We start from the raw sequence: 26,502 nt of genomic DNA on the forward strand, positions 1-26,502 counted from the left end.
CATAAATGGGGCACCTGGATCGCTCAGTTGGCTGAGCATCCGACTTCAGCTCAGGTATGATCTCATGGTTCATGAGTTCAAGCCCCGCGTTGGGCTCTGTGCTGACAGTTCAGAACCTGGAGCCTCCTTCGGATTCTTCGTCTCCCTCTCTGACCCTACCCCGCTTGTACTCTGTGTGTGTGTCTCTCTCTCCCTCAAAAATAAATAAAACATTTAAAAAAATAAATTATGCCATAAATGAACATTCTATTTTATTGAAAATGTCCCTTTTGGGGGCGCCTGGGTGGCGCAGTCGGTTAAGCGTCCGACTTCAGCCAGGTCACGATCTCGCGGTCCGTGAGTTCGAGCCCCGCGTCAGGCTCTGGGCTGATGGCTCGGAGCCTGGAGCCTGTTTCCGATTCTGTGTCTCCCTCTCTCTCTGCCCCTCCCCCGTTCATGCTCTGTCTCTCTCTCTCCCAAAAATAAATAAAAAACGTTGAAAAAAAAAAAAAAAAAAAGTCCCTTTTGTGACAGAATTTAATTTTGGGATTTAATAAATATGAGTAACTTATTTAAAGATACAAAAGAATGAGGTGGAGGAAATTATTTTAGTAAACTGTGTTAAATTATTTAGGAAGCTAACCATACCTTTGTGAAAAGCTGAATAATAATCAATCTTTATTTTTAGCTCAACAGAAATAGATGATATGCTTAGAAAATCTACAAATTTGCTGCTGACCAGAACTTTGAGTAGCTGTTTACTGAACCTTATTAGAAAACCTCATATAGGTTTGACAGAGGTAAGTTAAAAAAAAAATACTAATAGCTAAATGTTTCGTTATATGCAAAAAGTTTTATGAAGTATTGCTAAACATCATCCTGTAAAACTGGCTTTCTATTTTAAATTTATTAGTAGAAGTTGATTTGTTTTGTCAGTGTAAATTCAAACCATGTGAGGGGAAAAGGTATACATGGAGAATATGGTAGATGGTTGATGATGTTAGAAAATACATGTAGATTTATGATTGCCAGACTTTACATGAAAAGTGAAAATACTCATTTTTTACTTGGTAAATGTATAAAATTTGGAAAAGTACTTTTAAGAGTTATTTTAAATCAATTGGCAGACTCTTGATTATTTTTTTTTTAAGTGATAGCATTCATAGTATTTGCAGCAGGCTTTTGAAATCAGATAATCCCTTGTATCCTATAAAGCTATAATTGTACAAAAATGGCACAATTGCTGGAAGTAACAATCCATTTTAAAAAACCAAATGAAAAAAAAAATAGTAAAAATAGAAATAAAAAACCAAATGATTTTGTGTACATGTAACCTGCATCTCACCAGACATATTTTGTATTTTCCAGCTGGTGCAGATCATCATCAACACAACACACCTGGAACAAGCTTGCAGGTACCTGGAGGACTTTATAACTAACATCACAAACATTTCTCAAGAGACTGTTCATACCACAAGACTTTATGGACTTTCTACTTTTAAGGTATGTAAAACCCCGACCAAAAAGTTTTTATTTCCATCACTCTAAGCAAACTTTTAAAAATCAAAGACAATTTTTATTATGTACTTGATTCCATTATATTCCAAACAATTGAAAATTAGAGATATTCACTGTCAACAAAAAGTACATAAATGTCAGTTCCCTTTTGGCATTTTAAACATCTTCACTAAAATGGAGAAAAATATATTGATTTCCTAAAGCTGTATTACATTTTGTTCATGTTTTGAAGACTTTTACAGTATTGCTGAATCAGCCTAACTGGATTTCCATTAATACCTCACAGTTCCATAATTAATTTTGTATGTAATGTATATACATGTGTGTTTGGAAATTAAAAATGTGGGATGAATTAGATAAGTGTTAAATTGGCTTCACACTCTTTGTTGGCTCTGATATGAAGAAAAATAAATATTTTTTTATTTACAAACCTTGTTACATGTTACTAAATTCCTACATTTTTCTGAATGGAAAGATTTCTGTTTGTATAATACTGCAGGATGTCCCAAAAGATTAATTAATGGTTTTTTTTTTTTATGTTTATTTATTTTTGATAGAGAGAGATGGAGCAATAGCGGGGGAGGGACAGAGAGAGAGACACACACACACAGAATCTGAAACAGGCTCCAGGCTCTGAGCTGTCAGCACAGAGCCTGACGTGGGGCTCGAACTCACAAACCGTGAGATCATGACCTGAGCCGAAGCCGGACGCTCAACTGACTGAGCCACCCAGATGCCCCTAATTAATGGTTTTTTTAAGCAGAATGGAAGATTAAATAATTTCATTAATTTGTTTTATAAACTATTTTATAATTTTATTGATTTGGGGTCATATACATGAGATACTGGCATAGTCTAGTAATATAAACTTTTTCATTGAATAGTTTATTAAACTAATACAAACTATTTCCTGGTCTCTTATCTTTGTTTATTTATTGTTTTAATTTTTTCATGTTTATTTCTTAGAGAGAGACAGCATGTGAGTGGGGGAAGGGCAGAGAGACAGAGAGAGAGACACACACAGAATCTGAAGCAGGCTCCAGGCTCTGGACTGTCAGCACAGACACCCTGACACATGAACTGTGAGATCGTGACCTGAGCAGAAGTTGGACATTTAACTGACTGAGGCATCCAGGCGACCCTGATCTCTTTATTTATTTATTATTATTTTTAAAAATATTTATTTATTTTTGAAAGAGATAGTGCTAGCAGGAGAGGGGGGGTGGGGGAAACACAGAATCCAAGCAGGCTTCAGGCTCTGAGCTGTCAGCACAGAGCCCCATGTGGGACTCAAACTCACGAACTGTGAGATCATGACCTGAGCTAAAGTCAGACACTTAACCAACTGAGCCACCCAGGCACCCCTCTTCTCTTTAAAATAGGCTGGCTGGGACACCTGGGTGGCTCAGTCTGTTGAGCCGCCGACTTCGGCTCAGGTCATGATCTCACAGCTCATGAGTTCCAGCACCCTGTCAGGCTCTGGAGCCTGCTTCGAATTCTGTGCCTCCCTCTCTCTCTGCCCCAGCCCACTCGCATTCTATCTGTCTCTCTCAAAAATAAATAAACATTAAAAAAATTTAAGAAAAAATAGGCTGGCTAGTTTAACCTCATAGCCCTTTCTAAGTTTCTTATTAAAGAGTTCTTATGTTTCGACTCTTGCTGTATTATAAATTACCCATATATGCTAACTAACTTGGATGTAAATTTAAAAAAATTAAATTAAAAAAATAAATTACCCAGCTTGTCTCCTAAAATTATAGTACAGTCATTTACATTAAAAAAATTCAGTATTCTTGTATTTAGAAATAACTAATGTTAACTGTAACCACACTTTGAAAATGTGAAGTCTAGAAATGACTCGTCACTCCTAAAATTATCTGGCTGGTCCCCAAATCTTATGTTTTTCTGGTGATTTTGAGCTCATATAGTCATCCTGATACATAAGGCACAAATGCAGATGATGTCTGAGTGAGTAGATAAAATTAGTTACTAAAACTGAACAGAAATTGGACAAAACAGGCATTCATTTATGCAGATAGTATAGTACAGTAATTAAGGGCATATACTCTGGAGTTAGACAGTTGTGTGACTTTGGGCATATTCTTTAATTATAATGTTTCCTGGGTTTTTTTTTTTTTTCTGTAAAATTTGAGTAGTAAGGTGTTACCTACCTCATACAATTATTATGAAGTTTAAAGGGGATATTTAGCACGGTGCCATTCGTTGTACATCATCTGTGCTCTGAGTACTCTATTAGGTGCTGAGAATATAAAAATGTATCCCTGCCCTCGATAAGCTCATAAGAGAAAAAACTATAAAAAGACACTTGACAATATGGTGTGATAAGTACCATAGTATGGGAAGAAAGTCCACAAGTTTTTGTGCATTTTTCTAATCCAGAGACAAATTCTTTTCTTTTATATTAGATTTTACACAATCTTTCTTCTTTTTCATTTTTGCTCTCTGTCCTTATGTCCATGTGTTACTCATACACTGTCAAGAAGAGATTTACTAAGGACTGGAATTGTAAGCATCTTAACTGTTAACATTAAATTTAACAGGCTGACTCTGTACTTTCATTAAAATGTGAACTGCCTTGACATCTGGTATAACTAGGGATCTTCAAGCAAATTTTCTTGTCAGTTATAAGTCAAATAACTAAAGATACTGGAACATGATGCTTTTGGATTAAGGGATCTTGGAACTGTACTTTCAAAATCTGCCTGTTGGGAGGAAGTGTTTAGAAATGTTAGTTCTGGTTCATCATTTCACTGGTCCCTTAAGTTACAGGTATTTAGTTGAAACTACAACTCCTTGGATACTCCTTGGATTTTCTTGGAAATCAGGAAATCAATTGCAGCTCCACAAATGTAGAGCATCCTTGTTTTTTTGTTGTTTGTTTTTTATTTTCACATGGAACTCAGGAAACCTTTTCTGTTTTATGATATGAGAATAAGAGCTGTTGTCATTTCTACCTTTTGCCTGTTTCAAGAGGACTCTGACTTAAACTCTGATATGAGGAAGCAATTCAATAGTGAGAATCATTAAATCAATAATCAAGTGAATTATTCAGTGAGATAGGGGGAATTTCCATTCCTAGGGAATAGTCAGTCTGTTGCCTCTTTCACAGAGCTGATTAAAGTGTACAGTCTTGATTACAGACATTAGCATGAATTGCTTAGTTAACCTCTTAGCCTAATTCTTTTCAGTCCAGTGACCCTAGCAAATATATTCCTATTTAGTTGCCTAATGATTATGGAAATAAGCACCTAAGAACTCTTTTACCCACATCCCCATGTTTCCCCTCCAAAAAGCACAGATGCACACACAAAGTGTTTGATTTTTACCATATTTCCTTACTTTATGAAATATTACATAAACTCTCTTGTTAGCATGCCTTTCATTTTGTAAATCTGTGAGTGATACAAAAGAGGTTAAGTAAGTAGTTCCTGCCCTCAAGCAGTACCTCAGCTGTTTGAAATTAACCTGGACCCACACTGAGAGCTACTTTAAGACTTCTGCCTGAAAAGATTTGCATCAGAATGGAGGGGGAAAATGGGAATACCATTACCTTTTTAATCTGTATAGTAGAGAAATGGCCTTGTTCTTTTTCTCTGGCATCAGAGCTCTTTAACTTTTGCTCTAGGGAGTTTTTCCATCCTGCCACTCTAAAGAGGCCTGGCGGTGATGTCAACTGTAAATGCCTGGAAGGAGTATGCTTCTGATTCTTTTTCTAATTTGCCTTTTTAAAATCTGTGGTTGACTGTAGCAGAGTATTTTTAGAATTATGGTTAAAGTGACAGTGGTAAATTGTTTTTGATTAAAAAAACAACAATTTTTCTCCAACAATTTGATTGGAGAAAGACAGATAGGAAAATACAGAGAACCACAGTTTAACGGAGCAGAAACTTCCCTAGGAACCAGTATTGGGTTAGGAAACCTGAACTGTAATTGACAAATTGCTGGAGGTTCAATGTGGACAAGTCACGGAGTTAAAACTCCAGGGGGACCCAATCATAGTGGAGCTCACACTTTTGTGAGTTGTACCTCCTGGAGCTCTACCAAGTTCTCCCACTGAGGACCGAAGAATAATCTTCTTGTGCTTTCAGCAGGGGGAGGAAAAAGGATCCATTTTGAAATAGACCAGACCATTCTGTTCCTTAAGTATTCTATTCTTCTTCAGACCTAACCTCAAAAGAAACTATGTACCAGTGCCTGAACTATTGGGGTTTTATCAGAGCCTAACCAAATTGGGGGAAGGGAAATACACAACTCCAGCCTGCTCTAGCCATCCTGTCCCACCTAAGGGGTAGAAATGAGAAGCACTTGCAAAGTTTACAGCTAAGGGGCAAAGCTTACTTAAAGACTGCGACCCAGTCAACTACACTTAAAAATTTTTTAAAAGCAAACCTGTCACCTTTATCATAACTATAGAACACTTCCTCTCTCCTCACACCTTACAACCATATTACTTAAGTCCTATTTATTGCAGTTCCTTTCACCCAGTACATCATGTCCAGCTATCAAGAAAAAGTGCGCATGGAAGACTAAAAGGCAAAAAGCACAGTTTGAAGAGCTAGAGTAAGTATTGGAACCAGTTTCAGATATGTCAGGATATTGGAATTATCAGATGAATAATCTATTTAAAAACTATGATTAATATGCTAAGGGCTTTAATGGATAACATAGACAATATAAAAGAACAGATGGATAATGTAAGCAGAGAGCTGGAAAATCTAAGAAACAAAAAGAAATATTAGAGATCAAAAGCAACATAACAGAAATGAAAAATGCCTTTGATGCACTCATTAGTAGACACAGCTGAGGAAAGAATCTCTGAGCTTGGGAATATGTCACTAGAAACTTGTAAAACAGGAAGTCAAAGAGAAAGAAATACTGAAAAAAATTAAACAGAATATTCAAGAATTGTGGGATGACTACAGAAGCTCTAACATAAACACAATGGGAATATTAGAAGAAGAAAAAGAGAGAAAGGGATAGAAGCAATACTTGATGCAGTATTGCCTGAGGATTTCCCCAAACTAATGTCAGACACTAAACCATGGATCCAGAAAGCTTAGAGAACATCAAGCAGGATAAATACCAATATTACACTTAGGCATATCATATTCAAACTGCACAAAATTAAATCTTAATTTAAATCTTGAAAGAAGCCAGAGGGAAAAACACCTTACCTAGAGTTAACAAAAATAAGAATTACTTCTGACTTCTCATTGTAAATCATGCAAGCGAGAAGAGAATGGAATGAAATATTTATAAAGTATTGAAAAACACCCACCAGCCTAAAATTTTATATCCTGTGAAATTATCCTTCCAAAGTGAAGGAGAAAGTCTTTTTCAAACAAACAAAAATTGAGGACATTTGTTGCCAATAGACTTGCCTTGCAAGAAATGTTAAAATGACTTCTTCAGAGATAAAGAAAATGATCTAGGTCAGAGACTCAGACCTACATAAAGAAAGGAAAAGCATCAGAGAAAGTGTAAATGAAGGTAAAATAAAAACTTTTATTTTTCTTATTCTTAATTGCATAGATAAGAGTTTGTTCAGAATGATAACAACAGTGTATTCAATTATGTATGCTTATATGTTTATATGTAAGAGAAATGAATGCCGGTAATGGTACAAGAGGAAGAATAGTGTTATTTGAAAGTGGACTTGGAATAATTATAAATGTATATTGGAAACTCTAGGGCAACTACTAAAAAGTTTTAAAAAAACATAACTGATAAGAAAGGAAAGAAAATGGAATCATTCAAATACTATCACAAAAGGCAGAAAAAGAGTGGAACACAAAAGTAGGAACAAAGAACAGGTACAACAAATATGGCAAATACTAATCCAACTGTATCAATAATCACTTTAAACATCAATAGACTAAAAATATTAATTGAAAGAGATCATCAGAGTAGATCAATAAAACAAGACCTAACTATATGTTATTTACAAAACCCACTTTAAATATAAAGATACATATAGATTAAATGGATGGAGAAAGACCATGTTAACACTAATCAAAAAAGTGGGTGGTTATATTAATACAGAGCAGACTTCAGAACAAAGAAAGTTATCAGGAATAAAGAGAGGCATTACATCACAATAAAAGGTGTCAATTCTCCATAAGACATAAGAATCAATAGTATACATATGCCTGGGAACAGAGGGTCAAAATACGTCAAGCAAAAACTGATAGAACATCAAGGAGAAATGAATGAGTATGCGGCCACTGTTATAGTTGGAGACTTCAGCATCCCTCCATCAGAAATGGACAGATCCAGCAAACAAAATCAGTAAGGACATAGTTGAACTCCATGACACCATCAGTCACATGGATATAATCGACATCTATAGACTACTTCATTGAACAACAGCAGAATATACATTCTTCTCAAGCTCACGAGACATTCACAAGACAACCATATTCTAGGCCATAAAACACACCTTAACAAATTTGAAAGAATAGAAATCATACAGTGTCTGCTCTCAGACCACAGTGGAATTAAATAAGAAACAATAACAGAAAGCTAAGCTGGAAAATCCCCAAATATTTGGAGATTAAACAACACACTTCTAAATAACATGTGAGTCAAGGAAGAAAGGGAGAGTCAAGGATTATTAACAACTCTGTGTCCACAGCTTTCATAACCTAGATGAAATGAACCAATTTCTTGAAAGACACAATCTGCTAAAACTCACACAAGAAGAAATAGACAATCTGAATAGGTCTGTATTTATGAAAGAAATTGAATCAATGATTAATAACCTTCCAAAACAGGAAGAGTGCCAGGCCCAGATGGGTTTACTGATGAATTCTACCAAACATTTAAGGAAAAAATTATACCAGTTCTCTATAATCTCTTTCACATAGGAGCAGAGGGAATACTTCAAATTCGTTCTGTGAGGCCAGCATTACCCTAATACCAAAACCAGACAAAGACATTACAAGAAAAAGAAACTGCAGACTACTAACTCTTGTGAGCATAGGTGCAAAAGTCCTCAACACAATATCATCACATTGAATCCAACAATTTATAAAAGGAATTCAATATCATGACCAAGTGGGATTTATCCCATACGTGCAAAGCTAGCTCAGCATTTAAAAACCAGTTAATACATGAATAAATCACAGGGATAAAAATACAGCATAGGGAATATAGCCAGTGGTATTGTAGTAGCATTGTATGGTGACAGATGGTAGCCATACTCTGGTGAACATAGCATAATATATAAGCTTGTCAAATCACTGTTATACCCCTGAAATTAATGTAACATTGTTTGTCAACTACAATAAAAAGTTGTTTAAAACCAGCTGATATAATCCATCACATCAGCAAGCTAAAGAAAACAAATTATCATATCAATAGATGCAGAAAAAGTATTTGACAAAATTCAACACCCATTCATGAGAAAAACTTTCAATAAACTAGGAATAGAGAAGAACTTCTCTTAACTTGATAAAGAATACAAAATCCTACAGCTAACATTATACTTAATGGTGAGAAATTTGAAGCTTTCCCACTAAGGAACAAGGCAAGGATGTTCCCTCTCACCATTCCTTTTCAACATCATATGGGAGTCCTACTTAGTTCAGTAGGACAAGAAAAGGAAGAGCATGTTTTTCTGGAGCACCTGGGAGGCTCAGTCAGTTAAGCATCCGACTGGCTCAGGTCATGATCTCATGGTTGACCGCTCATGCTGTCAGCACAAAGCCCACTTTGGATCTTCTGTCCTCCTCCCTCCTGCCCCTTCCCTACTAGCGTGTGCTCTCCCTCTCAAAAAAAAAAAAAAAAAAAAAAGATTTCTGACCTATATGCAGGCCATTTTTGGTGCCCAGAACACTTACATAGTAACATCAAAGATCACATAACAAATAGAATAGTAATGAGAGTTTTGAATATTGGGAGAATTATCATCATGTGACAGAATGAGCAAATGCTGTTGGAAAAATGGTGTGGTTAGACTTAGCTTGATGCAGGGTTGTCACAAACCTTCAATTTGTAAAAATTGCATTATTTGCGAAGTGCAATAAAATGAAGTATGCATATATCACCCTTTTCTGCATATCGCTGGAAGTGAAATGGCCGAATAAGGAATTAGGATTTTCTAGGACAGACTACTTTGATGAGGAATAAGAAATGAAAGATTTTGTCCTGTCTAAGCTAAGAGTTCAGATAATAAGGCTTTTATTGTATCCCCAAACACGTTCTTATGAACAAAGTGATAATTGCTTGGAAGTTTTTTCTAAACTTATACATAGTTTTGGCCTGGCAGGCTATATTAAATGATGTTTACTGAGCAAAAATATATTTCTGTTGTACTGTGCTAGCTGCTGAATTGGGTTGGTTCTTAACTACTAGAATTTGTTAATTTAAAAGGGCAAATAACTACAAAAAATAATTACAGTGTATATATAATAAGTAGATAAATTTGGTCCTGTAGACATATTTGATTTGGTTTTATAGAGTTGTGAATTTGAATACCTTTAGATGAGATTCCTGCTTTATAATCATCCTGCCTGCCACAGTCACCTTGCCTGACATTTTCATTCATGTTACCTGCCTGGATCTTGAAGACATTTGCAATCAGAAGAGATGAGGGAAGGCAGGAACTGGTATAAACCCATTCACAGAGGGGCCCCTGGGTGGCTCAGTTGGTTAAGTGTCCAACTTCGACTCAGGTCACCATCTCGCGGTTTGTGGGATCAAGCCTCACATCAGGCTCTGCACTGGCTCCGTGGAGCCTGCTTAGGATTCTGTCTCTTCTCTCTCTGCCCCTCCCCTGCACCTGCTTTCTTTCTCTCTCTCTCTCTAAGTAAATAAACTTAAAAAGGAAAACCATTCACAGAAACTAGAAAGCTCAAGATCAGAAAGTTCAAAGATACTGAACTTAAAATACAGTGACTCAGAAGAATGAATGTAAAATTATATTTATTCGTTTTATGTTAATAAGCATGCATAGTTTATTTAAAACTTGGCTTTGGTTTCATTGTGTTTTGAATGTTTATTCTGGGGGAAAATATAATTTATTCTAGAAGCAGTCAGGATCAGTTTCCTTAAATTTCTGTTTTCAGCTTCTTTATCCCTCATCTGGGCCATAGCTTTCTGTGCAAAGGCTAATGTAAGCTTCAGCTTACATATCTAACTCTGGTTACTCTAAGAAATTCTTTGGATTTGCTCCATAGAAATTGTTTTGGCATAATTAACTATAACTCCTACAGTAACCTGTACTTCTAAGGGAATATACAGTATATTGTTTGTGACTTGCTGACTTTAGAACTATGAGATTATGAATCCCTGGTTAATTCTTTATGTTACTGTGTTCTTTTATGAAGACAAATTATTAGAGATTTCCAGAACTTTATGAAAACTTGAGGTCTTCTAATTAATGTAAGTTTTCCTTGGCTTTTTATATTTGACTTCTTAGTCAGTTATGGAGCAGATCTGAAGCTTTTTTTAACCCAGAGTGTTATTTATCAAGTGGAGGTGTATGATTTGCATGAGTATAAGGTACAATATATATCCTAAAATCAACAACTTTTGTTTTTTAATCATAGTAATATAGTATAATGAAAAAAATCTGGTGAAAAGTAGCCATTTCACTAAATTAATTTGAAGTATATAAGCAAGCAATCATTTTTTGTTTTTCGATTGATTTTAGGTGCCAAATATGAAAATAAAAAAATTTTCCCTGATTATCACACTGACATCCAAAATATCTAAATAGGGGCGCCTGGGTGGCTCAGTTGGTTAAGCAGGCGACTTTAGTTCAGGTCATGATCTCACGGTTTGTGGGTTTGAGCCCTGCATGGGGTTCTGTGCTGACAGCTCAGAGCCTGGAGCCTGCTTCAGATTCTGTGTCTCCTGCTCTCTGTGCCCCTCCCCTGCTCATGCTCTGTCTTACCTCTCTCTCTCAAAAATAAATAATGAACATTAAAATTTTTTTTAAAATAAAATACCCAAATAAAAAAATCATAATTTCTTAAATTGGCTTTTCTTTCTGCCTATCTAATTTTTTACAGTGGTAGTACCATTTGCTTCCTTTCCTGGAAAACCTGTAGTTATCTTAGATTTATTTCTTTTTTACTATCCCAATCACAGCCCTTCCCTGTCATAACTAATTAGTAGGGTTCCATGTTTAGTTGTATCTGTTTTTCCCCTCTGCAGTGGCAGTAGTGAAAGTGGCTAATGAATTGGATGGTATATGCTACTAATATTTCTAGATCAAGATCATAGATTATTGGAGCATCATCATCTTGAACTAGAGCAGGAAGACATTAGCCAGCGAGCATAGCGCTTTCATTTTGACAGTTCCAACTATATCTCTGGCTTAAATTTTTTTAAGGCTCAGAAAAATGCCAAGAAAGGTTTCCCTTGTTCTGAATGAGTAATATTAAGTGTAACCTTTTTTTTTTTTTTTAGAATGTTGAATAAAATGTTTTAAATAAGATACTTGTATTAGTCAGGCTGTTAACAGAAAATTGACAAGAACTGACAGAAAAACCAACTCAAGCTGCCTTAAATGATGAAGAGAAATTATTAGCTAAATGTGACTGGAAATCCCAGAATAGGGAAGATTTCATGTGAAGCTGAAGCCTGCTGCTCAGCAGATGTCACCAGGAACCCAGTTGGTGTGTCCTTCTTTCAGCTCCGCTTTATGCAGTTTTGGCCTCATTGTCCGACTACATGTGGTGCCTCAGCAGCTGTAGGCTCTCTCCTTCTAGTAACAAAATGGCTGCTCAGTCACAGTTCCAATCCTTAGATCCTCATGCTCTATCATCTAAAGGAAGAGTGAGTGGTTCCCTCTATGAGGTGCTATGTAACACCTTTTGGGTAAGAGGGTGATAATTGCTAATTCATCTAAATTCATCAGGATTCATACTTGAAGCTAGATATAGGTTCAGTCCGATCTAGACCAGATAGAGCTGTGAAAGGGGGCAGAGTGATTTTCCAAAATATGTTTGGAGATAGTTCCAAAGAAGGGGGAGTGGATGATAGTAAATCATAGATGTTTCCTAAAATGTTTAGCTATTACTACTTAATTTTTATGTAAAACACACATGCTCATGTTCCAAGAGGACTTGGCTGGAGTTTGTGCATGTGTTGATTTTAAAAAGTTCCTTAGGTAGTTCTGTTGCACACCTGTGGTTGAGAACCACTGATCGTATGATATCATTTAATTCTTATATATTGAAATGAAAAATAGTTCTCAAATTGTGTGGGACTTTTGCCTCCAGAGGGCACTGTTTCTTTAACAAGCAGAAGAGTTAATTGTTTTGTTTATAAGCTGTCTTTTTGTTAATGTTTATTTATTTATTTTTGACAGAGAAAGAATGTGCATGCATGCGGGGGAGGGACAGAGAGCAAGGGAGAGAGAATCCCAAGCAGTCCTGCCGCTGTCAGTGCAGAGCCCCACATGGGGCTGGAACTCACCAACAATGAAATCATGACCTGAGCTAAAACCAACAAGAGTCGGATGCTTAACAGACTGAGCCACCCAGGGGCCCCTAAATTTTTTTTTTTAAGTTTATTTATTTTTGAGAGAGAGAGAGAGAGAGAGAGAGAGTGTTTGTGAGCAGGGGAGAGGCTGAGACAGAGAAAATCCCCAACAGTCTTTGTGCTGTGAGTGCAGAGCCTGACACCGGGCTTAACCGAAATCAAAAGTGAGATGTTCAGTTGACTGAACCACCCAGGTGCCCCTAAGTTAAATCTTTAAAAATTTAATTTAGGAGTTAGTTGATATGTTCCTGTCTTTCTGGTGGAGTCTTAAGGATTGAGAATATTTTGGTTTCAGCTGTAGTAGAACTTAACCAGGAGGTCCAAACTAATTTTCTTAATAGTCTCTAAATTAAAATTAGAAATCTTTTTTAGAAATATCTTATCAAATAATTTAGTGTATTCTTGTGTATATTCTTGTGTATAAGTACAGGAAGAGATGCAGTGAAAACTTTGTTTCTTTGCTTGCTCTTCGTTCTTTGAAAATAAAATGTAGTGAGTCAGTTCATGCGGTTCATGTATGTATGTTTTCTGATGACTATATTTGCCTGGATTATAAGGAGAATCCTTAGCTCTTAGCAAGGTTCTTTCAGGTGTTGAATTTAAAACATGTTCCTGCCTAGGACTACTGTCTGAAACTTTTCTTTCACACAGCACAGCCACCTACTGCCTTAGATTTCTTTGTTTGCTGTTATAAACTGTGGAAAGTACTAATAAACTTTTAAAAATATACATTTTTTTAAATGCCCCAAATTACATTTATTATGTTGAGAAAAGTTATCTTGGCTTGGATAGTTTATGAGAAAAGTAGTACCTTTGCTTGGTATCATCTCAGAAAAATAGATTACATTTGACCCTTCAACAGTGTTGGGAGTTAGGGACGCTGACTCCTCCCCCCGACCCCCTGCAGTTAAAAATCCATGTATAACTTCTTTATTTAAGTAAGCTCTACACCCAAGGTGGGGTTTGGACTCATGACCCCAGGATCAACAGTTGCATGCTCTACTGACTGAGGCAGTCCAGTCAGGCACTCCAAAAATCGATGTAACTTTTGACTTTCCCCAAACTTTACTAACAGCCTACTGTTAACAGAAAGCTTTAATGATAACAGTCAACTAACACATACTTTGTATATGTATTATATACTGTATCTTTACAATAAAGTAAGGGAAGAGAAAATGATAAAATCATAAGGAAGAGAAAATACATTTACAGTACTGTATGAGTATTTATTGAAAAAATTTCATATATAAGTGGACCCATGCAGTTTAAACTCATGTGGTTCAATGATCAGCTGTAACTAGCAGAACTCCAGATAATAACAACAAAAAGTAATAAATACATTTGTGGTTTATTTATTTTTCTTAGTTCCTTTTCAGAAAATTAGTGGGCTTCGAATCACTTTATCCAGAAAGCATATACTTGTAATAAATTAATTCCATTATAATGTGAATGGTTTCATCATTTTTATAATTTTTCTTTCTTCACATAAATACTGTGTTTGTTTTCCTCATGACTTCAAGATTTCTAGATATTTGGTTCCTCTCTCCATCTCAACTTTTGGTTAATGTTTTAATTGTCCCAAATTGCTTTAAAAAATCCAGGAAAATGTGAAATAATATTCTTTTAATAAAATCCTGTATAGTAAAAAGGGTAATTAAGAAGTATATCATTGGGGTACCTGGCTGGCTTTGTTGGAAGAACATGCAACTCTTGATCTTGGGGTCATGCATTTGAGTCCCACGTTGGGTGTAGAGATTATGTAAATAAATAAATACTCAATAAATAAATAAACTTTTTAAAAGTATACCATTGATTTTTTTTAATTAAAAAAATTTTTTAATGTTTATTTTGAAAGAGAGAGAGTATAAGCAGGGGAGGGCCAGAGAGACAGGAGGAGAGAATCCCAAGCAAGATCCACACTTTCAGAACAGAGCTCCATGTGGGGCTCAAACTCATGAACTGTGAGATCATGACCTGAGCTGAAATCAAGAGTCCAACGCTTAACCGACTGAGCTACTCAGGCACCTCAGTATATCATTGATTTTAAATATAAATTTTCTAAATGTTTATTTATTTTTGAGAGAGGGCATAAGGAGGGGAGGGGCAGAGAGAGAGGGAGACGCAGAATCTGAAGCAGGCTCCAGGCTCTGTGCTGAACCCCGACGTGGGACTTGAACTCACAAGCCATGAGATTATGACCTAAGCCAAAGTCAGATACTTAACCAACTGAGCCACCCATGCGCCCCTAGTATATCATTGATTTTAAATCCCAGTCTTGATTTTGGCTCAGGTCATGATCTCGCAGTTCTCTTGTTCGAGCTCTCCCACCCCCCATCAGATTCTGCCCAGACAGTGCTGAGCCACCTTGGGATTTTCTCTCTCTCTGCCTCTCCAGTCCCTCCTCCTGTCTCTCTCAAAATAAATAAATAAGCTTAATTTTTAAAAATACTAAAAAAATTAGGTTGAAATTAGAATTTTAAAGGAACAGCTATTTAAAAATGTGTAAAGTTTCACCAAGTACTTTAGCTCTGCGAGTTTGGGGGAGAGGAGTCTCTTGATACTGGTTTTTAGAATTTTGTCAGCTCTTTCTCTTTCTGCCTATGTTGGAGACATCCCAGAAAAGCAAGAAAAATCACATAGAGCTATTTGAGTACAGATAGGTATAGTAGAGGTTAGGAGCAATCAGACTTCAAATTGTCTTTGCTTTGGGATATAAGGGAAATGGGTATTACAGGATAATTAATACAGTTTTCAGTTTTAGGCCCCCCTTATGTGGATGACTTCTAGAATAATGGTCTCACTTCAGCTCTATAATGATTGATATTCATCTGCTTAGATTCAGTAAAGGTAGTGAGACATGAAATAGAGGGGGCTGATTTTGAACACTGAGGCAAAATGCAAAGTGGTAAATAAACATTTACATTGCTTCGAGACATTGACATTTAAATGATATCAATAAAACGTGTTGTGGCATAGCTTTGTGGGCTGTAGGCATTTGCTATCTTGGATATCTCCTCCTAATGCTGTTAGGTTAAAGAGATGTATATTGTTGCTGTGGCTAATGCAATTAATTAATGCATATTAATGTGAGTGGGGAGAGAAGAAAAATCTTTCTTGGAATTCCCGTTCCAGTCCTACTGTGAAAACAGGCACACCGATGGAAAGACGTCTACTAGTAGTTGGGTTTTATCAGCCCAATGTTGCAGTGAGTAGTGAGTGGTTAGACGTTGTGAAAATTGGAAAGGGAGGCAAAAAAGCATTTTAAAATATGAAAATGGCACATTTTGGTTGTTCATGTTTACCATTTTGTACACTGTTCTGAAAATTTCTTAAGGCGCACAAACTAAAATACTTAGTGAGGGTTTCTGATTATATTTTTTAAAGTTGCAGCTCAAATGACATACTATCTCCGTCAAGCTTTTTATCAAATAAGTAGTAGCTATTTCCTCAGGATACTTTGCTAAACCTATAATATAGCATTAGTCATGTTTTGTTACACAGTTACCCCCCCCCCACCCCCGCTTATCCTCAGGGGTATGTCCAATCCATCCCCAGTGGATTCCTGAAACCTCGGATAGTACTAAACCCTATTTATATTGTTTTCTCCAATACATACCTAGCTCTGATAAAGTTTAACTTATAAATCAGGCACAGTAAAAAATTAACGATACCGGGGCGCCTGGGTGGCGCAGTCGGTTAAGCGTCCGACTTCAGCCAGGTCACGATCTCGCGGTCCGTGAGTTCGAGCCCCGCGTCAGGCTCTGGGCTGATGGCTCGGAGCCTGGAGCCTGTTTCTGATTCTGTGTCTCCCTCTCTCTCTGCCCCTCCCCGGTTCATGCTCTGTCTCTCTCTGTCCCAAAAATAAATAAAAAACGTTGGAAAAAAAAAAAATTAACGATACCTAATAATAAAATAGAACAATTATAAGTGTACTACGACAAAAGTTATATGAATATGGTCGGTCTGTCTGTCTCTCTCTCAAAATACCTTATTGTACTGTACTCCCCTTTCTTTTTGTGATGATGTGAAATGATAAAATGCCGATGTGATGACATGGAGTAAGGTGAATGATGTAGGCGTTGTTGACATAGCATTCGGCTGCTGTTGACCATCTGGGGAAAGGTCAGGAGGATCATCTGCTTCCAGACTGTTGTTGACTATGGCTAACTGAAACCACCGGAAGTGAAACCGTGAATAAGGGGAGAACTACAGTATTGTATCTCTCCCTGAGTTGTGAGATACTCATCTCAGTGTCTTTATAGTGATCTTATTCATAGGCATGATATAAAATGTAAACTAGATTAAACTCTACACAAACATAATATGTGACTACTAATGGTTAGTGATACTGAAGTATCAGTCAGAAATCTAAATGGGGGGGCGCCTGGGTGGCTTAGTTGGTTAAGCGTCTGACTTCACTCAGGTCATGATCTCACGGTTTGTGAGTTCGAGCCCCGCGTTGGGCTCTGTGCTGACAGCTCGGAGCCTGGAGCCTGCTTCGGATTCTGTGTCTCCCTCTCTCTCTGCCCCTCGCCTGCTCACACTCTGTCTCTCTCGTGTGTCTCTCAAACGTAAATAAACATTTTAAAAAATTAAGAAATCTAAATAGGTATTAGTTTTGTCAGAAATATGACATTGTCCCTCATGCTTTACTGTTCAGAGTGATAAGTTGTTCACCTTTTTGTAAAAAGTATTCCAGGGCCTTGTGCAGTTCAAAAACAAACAAACAAAACAAAACAAAAACTGAGGGAAAGGCAGAGATCCATCTAGTTTTAACTTTTAACTTACAAGATGTTCCCTAAGTCTGTATGAGCCTTTAAAAGAAACGCATAGACATGGGGATCTTTTGCTATGGTTCAAAGGCCACAGTGCCTAATCTGTGGCCTCTATCAGAGTGCTGTTTTCTGAATGAGAACCCACAACTACCATTTCTTCTTTTTCTAGTTTTTTAAGGTGAAAGTTTAGGTTATTGATTTGAGTTCTTTTTCTTTTATAATATAGGCATGTATACTGTAACAGTTTCTCTTAGCACTGCTTTCATTGCCTCCCATAAGTTTTGGTATTGTGTTTTTGTTTTTTTTATCTCAAAATGTTTTCTTAATTTGATCATGATTTCTGCTTTGACCTATTGGTTATTTATTTTAGTCTGTTGTTTAATTTCCAATATCTGTGAATTTTCCAAATGTCCTTCTATTACTGATTTCTAATTTTATTCCATTGTGGTTAGAATACATACTTTGTATGATTTCAGTCCTTTTAAGGCTTGCCTTATGACCTGACATATGCCCTATTCTGGATAGCATCCCATGTGAACTTGAGAGTAATTCATGCTCTGCTGTTTTTGAGTGGGATATTCTATAGATGTCTGTTAGATTTAGTTGGTTTATATTGTTAATCTAATCCTTTTCTTCTGCCTGCCAAATCTGTAGAACCCCTGTAGTAATTTTTTCATTTCACTTATTGTACTTTTCAGCTGCAGAATTTCTATTTTTTTAAAGTTTATTTATTTTGAGTGAGAGAGAGAGCACAAGCAGGGGATGGGCAGAGAGAGGAGAGAGAGAATCCCAAGTAGGCTCTGCACTGTCAGTATGGAGCGCCATGCCGGGTTTGAACACAGGAATGGTAAGATAACGACCCAAGTTGAAATCAGGAGTGGGATGCTTAACTGATGGACCCTCTATTTTTAAAAAAAAATTGTTTTTTCTTTGAGAGAGAGAGCAAGAGTGTGAGCAGGGGAGGGGGCAGAGGGAAAGAGAGAGAGAGAGAGAGAGAAAGAGAAAGAAAGCATCTTTAACAGGCTCCACGCTCAGCATGGAGCTTGATGCAAGGCTCAATCCCATGACCCTGGGATCATGACCTGAGCTGAAATCAAGAGTCAGAGGCTCAACTGATTTAGCCACCCAGCACCCCCAGAATTTCTATTTAAAAAAATTCTGCCTTTTTACTTACATTATATTTTGTGAGGCATTGCAGTATTTTCCTTTAGTTCTTTAGATGTGGTTTCCTATAGTCCTTTGGACATATTTTAAATAGCAGAATTAAGGTCTTTGTCTTAAAAGTTCAATGACTGGGCCTTCTCACTAAGAGTTTCTGTTGATTGCTTTTTTTCCCCCTGTATATGAGTCATACTTTCTTGTTACTTTGCGTGACATAAATTTGTTGAAAACAGGACACTTAAATAATATATTGTGGCAATTCTGAAAATCTGATTCTCCTCTCTTCCCAAAGTTGGTTGGTTGGCTGGTTGGTTGTGACTTTTCTGAATTAATTCTATAAAGTCTCTATTCTTTCTCCTCTGTGGCCACTGAAGTCTCTGCTTGGTTAGCTTAGTGACCAACTAATGACTGGACACAGATTTCCTGAAAAGCCTAGAACCAATAAGTTTCCCAGTCTTTGCTGAAGAACTCTATGTAGGTACTGGGGCATACCTTCAACACTCAGGCATTTGACAACTCTACGTTAGCCTTTACTTCATGCTTGTACAGAGCTTCAAGGTCAGTCATAAATGAGAGCTTAGAGCCTTCTCAGGTCTTTTCTGAGCTTGTGCATAGCCCTACATGTGTACATAGCCTTGTAGATTCCCAGGAATATGTAAGAGCCTTTCAAAGTCATCTATGTATATCTCATTCCCCAGGTTTTCCTTTTAAGCTAAAGTTAGTTGACTGTGTGCCCTGTTATCCATTCCTTCAGGCATATGCCATATTCAACAATTACCTTTAATTGTTTTCAACAAATGTCCCCAGAGAAAAGGCTTTATGCACTGGACAAGCCCCAATTTAAATCAAAGAAAGACATCCCTGTAAGTGGGGTCTTCCAGGAAACCATCAGGTAGTTGAAATAATGATAATTCTCCAGGAATGTGGTTTTGAAGGAGCTCCAAGCCCATCCTGTTCCCTTTGATGGCTGTCAGGCTACTGTTTTTTACCATAGTTGTAGGATGTTGATTTTCAAGGATACTGTGAAACTAAAGTAGGGGAAGAAGAATGGAAATAAGGGCACATTAAAACCCTGCAATGCTCCTTTTCTTACCAAGCTGTTTTTCTTGAATAAACACTATTTGGATTACTGCAAGGTTTAAATTAATTTCCAGAGTCCTGGAAAAGTTGATTTTGACTATTTTTGCAAGTTTTCTTGTTGCTTTTATGGAGGAGAGACTGTTTGGAGATCTTTACTCTGGTGTTTTTGCATCACTCTCCTCCTTTCTTTTCTCCTCCTCTGAGAAGTTAACTATCTCTTTCTTCTCTTTTCTTTTTTTCCTCTTGAACTTAAGACACCAGAAACTATTCCATTTCTTCTGTTACCATCCAACTTTATTCTTCTCAGTCAGTGGACAGAGGTGGTCTTCTGTGTCCTTGACAACTTCTGTTTTTAAACTTCTGTCTCTCCTGTGAGTCTTCTTAAAGCTGTGAGAACAGTTCAGGATTAATAACTCATAAATTATCCTACCCCATAAAGGAGGTTGGGGGGAAAAAGTGATGTCAGTCAAATAGACTACTGCCAGCCAAAAAACTAACAATTTTCTTGGATTTTGAATAAATGACTAAAATATTAGATCAAAGAAAATATAAAATAAATTTTAGAATTTTGAGAACACTTGTTTTTAAGTTTATTTCTTTTGAGAGAACAAGAGTGGGGGAGGGGCAAAGAGAGACAGAGAGAGAGAGAGAATTCCAAGCAGGCTCAGCACTGTCAGTGCAGAGCCCGATGTGGGGCTCAAACTCGTAAACCATGAGATCATGACCTGAACCGAAGTTGGATGCTTAACCAACTGAGCCACCCAGGCACCCAAGAAAGGTTTTTAAATTATCTGCTTCTATAACTTTTTGTTTTTGTTACTTTATCCCTTATCAGGATGCCCGACATGCAGCAGAAGGAGAAATATATACCAAACTTAATCAAAAAATTGATGAATTTGTTCAGCTTGCTGATTATGACTGGACAATGTCTGAGCCAGATGGAAGAGCTAGTGGTTATTTAATGGATCTTATTAATTTTTTAAGAAGCATCTTTCAAGTGTTTACTCATTTACCTGTAAGTATGAAAAATCCCAGAAAATTGTATTATAATTTTGCTTACTAAAATATATGTAGAATTTAATCTTAATTTGAGATTTACTGGCTCAAACCAACTTCATGACTTGAATATTTTCTTTCCATTATTACATGTCTATTTGTGAAGAATTCTAATAACCTAGCCAATTGTTTGAAGTTTTAATTTATTTTACTTTCAGCCAAAATAACTACAACTTTGTTTCTACCAAAACCAAAACAAAACCCTGAAATTCGGTTTAGACTTAAATTGAAATAAACTCTTTTTTTTTCTCCAGTGTAATGAATTTTATTTTATTTTATTTATTTATTTTTTGAACTTTAATGTATGCAAATTTTATTTTATTTTATTTTATTTTCAATATAAGAAATTTATTGTCAGATTGGTTTCCATACAACACCCGGTGCTCATCCCAAAAAGTGCCCTCCTCAATACCCATCATCCACCCTCCTCTCCCTCCCACCCCCCATCAACCCTCAGTTTGTTCTCAGTTTTTAAGAGTCTCTTATGCTTTGGCTCTCTCCCACTCTAACCTCTTTTTTTTTTTTTTTTTTCCTTCCCCTCCCCCATGGGTTTCTATTAAGTTTCTCGGGATCCACATAAGAGTGAAAACATATGGTATCTGTCTTTCTCTGTATGGCTTATTTCACTTAGCATCACACTCTCCAGTTCCATCCACGTTGCTACAAAAGGCCGTATTTCATTCTTTCTCATTGCCACGTAGTACTCCATTGTGTATGTAAACCACAATTTCTTTATCCATTCATCAGTTGATGGACATTTAGGCTCTTTCCATAATTTGGCTATTGTTGAGAGTGCTGCTATAAACATTGGGATACAGGTGCCCCTATGCATCTGTACTCCTGTATCCCTTGGGTAAATTCCTAGCAGTGCTATTGCTGGGTCATAGGGTAGGTCTATTTTTAATTTTTTGAGGGACCTCCACACTGTTTTCCAGAGTGGCTGCACCAATTTGCATTCCCACCAACAGTGCAAGAGGGTTCCCGTTTCTCCACATCCTCTCCAGCATCTATAGTCTCCTGATTTGTTCATTTTGGCCACTCTGACTGGAGTGAGGTGATATCTGAGTGTGGTTTTGATTTGTATTTCCCTGATGAGGAGCAACGTTGAGCATCTTGAAATAAACTCTTAATAGGGGTAGTTCTCATTAAAGTCAGTATAATCAATGACTTTTCCAGTTAGAAAAGCCAAGAAATTATTAGGTGTTTTTAGGCCAGAGATGAGGAGTAAAGCTGGAACATTGTTCTATCCTGATACATAGTAATAATGCATCTACATTTTGAGCAATCTATTGATGAAACATTAAAAATATATATATAAATTACAGGGATGTTTGGGTTTGAATAGGCTGAAGCATTGGATTCTTCAGATGAGGAATGCAAAGACCAAAGAGGTGTTATCTTGGGATGAACATGCTTTTCATTAGGTGTATTCAGAAATAATAGAACTATTAAAACATGAGTGGAGTAATTCTTTTACAAATAAAATAGAAAAAAAAATTGTTGACCTTTTTATTTCACAATAAAATGTAGCTGAACACAAGAAAAAAACCCCACCTGGTAAGAAAGAAAGAAAGAAAGAAAGAAAGAAAGAAAGAAAGAAAGAAAGAAAAAAGAAAGGAGGTGTAGCTGAACACAAAAATACTTAATCTCAAGCCTCCCCAACAGCCTCCGCCCATCTCTCCTGTTTAAAATGGAAAAAAAAAAAAGTTACTCTCCTAATTTTTTGACTTTCCATTGCGAGTTGCTCCAGAGGACCATTTAGAATAGTTGAAGGCAGGTGTTGCTAAAAAATAAATAGAAGAATTTCCTAAAGAGATTTTAATAGTGGATCTGTGCCAAAGAGATTTTAGAAGCTTACCCAGGGATTATATTATATTCCTAACTGCTCTCTTTGTGTTGAAAAAGGGAACCTGTATATATGTTTAATTCTTGTTTCATCTAATTTCTAAGAAAATGTTCCTCATGTAGTATATTTTAAATAATTGTTGAATTAATTTGAATTCACGTTGCCAGCATCCATCTCCATGTTTCTAGCCAAAAGCAGTGTACAAAAGTAAACAGATCTGTGTGCACGCACATGTACACAGATACATACACATCATATTTTTATGTTGCAATATCTTTCACAGCTTGGCACAACATGATGGGTAGGAATTTTGTGCATAAATTGAGAAGATTAAGAGAGGTTATATGTTAGAAATGGTTGGGGCAAATATCTCACTTCAGGAGGCTAACATCTGGAGGGAAAGGCTGCTTTCTTGTACTGTAGTAACACTGAGAGAGACAGATCTTCTTGGACTAACTAGATCGCTCATGTAATCTATTATGATATTTTGTATAGTTTTAGGGGATTCTTCATATGCCATTTTGGATTTTTATGTTATTTAACATCGGTTTTCCTGTAAAGGAAATAAGCTGCTGTACAGTGCAGACCAACAAATACAATAATAAGTATAGGACATGATCAGATAAATAGGAAATTGTATTTCACAGCTAAGAAAAGAGAAAATGGATGTGACAACAGTATATGCTTATTCAAGCAATAAACTAAAAACATAATTCCAAAGCAAAAATATTAAATTATTTACTATACTAAGTTTTAGCTAGAGTTGATAATTTTATTATTGCTTAGTATATTCCCTGAAATACTGAAATTGTATAAAATATTTGACTGTCTTGTCTTCTTTTAAGCAAAGATCAGAAGCAGTATTATTAAATGTATTGTTTTTCTAAGCAACATAGTTGTGTAAGCTACCATTTTTGTTTGAATGCTTTAGGCTGAAAAGAATTCCTTAGTTTCAGGTTACACTTGGACCCTGATAGAGAGGCCCATTCTGGACTCCTTCAATTCTCAAGCTTCAGAAGATTATTTATCACATTTAGTCCCAAATCAGTCAGCTTTAACAGAAGTAGCTATCCCACTCACAGACATGGAGAGTGGCCATGTGCCCTAACTATCCTAGCTTGACATTGTTCAGGGTCAACGCAGTGAGTTAGAGTCAACGCGAGCTGTGAGACCAAGGATCACTCTTTCAGATGGTGCAAGTATTGGCTATTAGTGCAAATAATTAGACACAAAAGTTGATGCTGTGGGATGAAGCTGATTCTTTGACTGCACAACCCTAAAAAATACCTAAGACAGAACACTTAGTTTAAAAGCTCCACTTTTAGTGTCATTGTGTATTTAGTTTTTGTCAGTCTCTGCCATTGTTGTAAAAGAATATTTTCTCAATCACAGGTAATCATGATGTCCAGTTACTAACCACATTCCTGGGAAAGATTCCAACGGTTCCAAAAAGTTATTATCCAACCAGTACAATTTTGTTGTCTGCTCACAAGATATGAGAACAATAGAAATTAATGGATAATAATGGTTTTGTTGGAGCCCAGGGAAAGAACTTTTTGTTATTTTCACTTTTTAACTACATTATGGTAGCAATAGAAAGGTGTAGGATTTGGAAGACCAGCAATAATATTCACTGTAGGCACTTCTTATTTCTAGGGTTGGATGAGTGAGAGAATTGGTATATTACTTCCCTTACCTATGTCTCTTCACTTGCACTGTTTCAGCCAGTACAGGTCTATGCAAGAGAGGGAAGAGTAAAGTAATTTAATATGCTTCCATATGAAAATACTTATTCATCAGCTCTCTGCTGACCATAGAAATTGACAACAAGCTAAATAGGCAGTATTTGCAGTAATGACTAATATTACCCCATTACCCAAAATGTTAAGCTGCCCTGTTAAATATATTATCTGCCTCAAGGGAAATTGCCTTTTTATGACTCAATTAAATCAAAACCCATTTATCTTTTATCATTCTTGGGGTCCAGGTTGCTGAAGTGGGGAGAGCATAGGATGGGCTCTAGAGTTAGCATGACTTCTGCTTGAACCTTAGATTTATAATTTACTATTTCCAGAATCCTGGCAAGTTGCTTAACCTCTAAACCTTTTACCTTCGTAAAATGGTATAATTCATTTTCCCATAGGACTGTCATAGATAGGATGAATTAAAATAGTATGTAAAAAAGTCGCCTGGCAGGGTTCTTGGCATAAAGTAAGTACTATTAATAATGTTAGTTTTGTTTTCTTTTTTCTTCCTCTGTTACTGTTTTAAGGCCCTTTGTAGTACTAGTTTCATTTTAATGTACTTTACTTTTTTGTGTGTTGTATTTATGCCTACATTTTTAGCTTGATATTATTTAGCTCTGAATTCTATACTTTTGCATTATATAGCCATTAAAAAATTTGATTGTGAAAGATATTCACTATAAAGTGTATTGATATGAATAAATAAGTATAAGTTGAGTGCACTGCTTATAATGACTAACAGATGCCAGTGAAGTCTCATTACTCTGTGAAGAAAATGTTATTTCATCCCTAGATTAATATTCTTGGAATCTAAAATTTAATCCCTAAAATAATATTAATATTCATAGTATTTCAGATATGTAAATAACCCTTATTTCTCATATTTTTTTCCTGACAATAGAAAATACATCTAAGTATAGAAGAAATAAAAATTACCTGTTATCTTGTCAAAGGATAACCACTGTTAACATTTTGGCATGTATTATACAAGTCATTTTCTTCTATGCAATTATGAGACTTAGTTTAAGTCTGATTTATAAGTAAGTTTTGTTTTTTTAAAGTAAGATTTTATATTAGCTAGAAAACTTAAAACCAAAGGAATTTTAAGAAGCTTTTAAACATTCATTCACCACTTACACATATGTAAATAGAAAAGGTTGTTAAGCAACTTGAACAAACGTAGTTACTGTTCATGAAGACTGCCAATGGAATTCACTAACATTTTACCGTGAGTGTACTACCGAAAAACCCAGCACTGGTCTGCTTCTAGAAAGAACAACAAACATTTACTTTCTTCATAAATGCTAATAGTCATGTGTTTGTTTCAATAAAGATAATTTTATGGATTTACAACCACTAAAGGATATGTATGAATGGTAATGACTCTTTAATTTCTTCATATGTGTATTTGCAAAGGGGCCCAATTTACCCAAATTTTATGCTAACAAATGGTTATCTTTTATAGTAGAAGTAAATGGAAGATCATGAATGATCAGTTTTCTCATATTTCTTCCTTTCTCAGAATTCCATTTTATCTTTAGCCATAATGTAGTTTTCTCTGCTTTTATTTGCTACCACTCTAAAGTTCTTAAATAAACTGATCTTGTTTCTGTTTGAATTGTAAATACCAGTTTTTCTTCCAAGAAAGATATATGTTTCTTTGCTTTCAAATATGCTTAACTTTTGGTTTAATGCATTAATATAAGTCTTGTGACAAATGATAAAAAAAATAGACATGATTGCTAGGAATAATGAGTTTGGCATCTTTATTACAGAATAGATGCCTAAAAAACTGTTTATAAAAAGAATATCTGTTAATAGAATCATT

The 26,502-nt window shown here is 36.0% G+C and overlaps 1 protein-coding gene across 5 annotated transcripts in view; it reads left to right on the plus strand.

The window, feature by feature from the left end:
* The window catches only part of EXOC6 (exocyst complex component 6), a 224,344-nt gene that overhangs the window by 124,341 nt on the left and 73,501 nt on the right, over window positions 1-26,502 (plus strand). For 3 of the 5 annotated variants that reach the window (XM_019445097.2, XM_019445095.2, XM_019445101.2), the window contains 3 exons: window positions 668-779; window positions 1,348-1,482; window positions 20,863-21,042. In XM_019445097.2, the coding sequence (XP_019300642.1) occupies window positions 668-779; window positions 1,348-1,482; window positions 20,863-21,042 (427 nt within the window). Of the gene's footprint in view, window positions 1-667; window positions 780-1,347; window positions 1,483-5,989; window positions 10,769-20,862; window positions 21,043-26,502 lie in introns of those variants that run through there. The other 2 variants (XM_019445102.2, XM_053909731.1) reach the window with 2 other exon arrangements.

The sequence above is a fragment of the Panthera pardus genome, unplaced genomic scaffold (genome assembly GCF_024362965.1).
Source record: "Panthera pardus isolate Hobbes unplaced genomic scaffold, ASM2436296v1 HiC_scaffold_22, whole genome shotgun sequence".
NCBI lineage: Eukaryota > Metazoa > Chordata > Mammalia > Carnivora > Felidae > Panthera > Panthera pardus.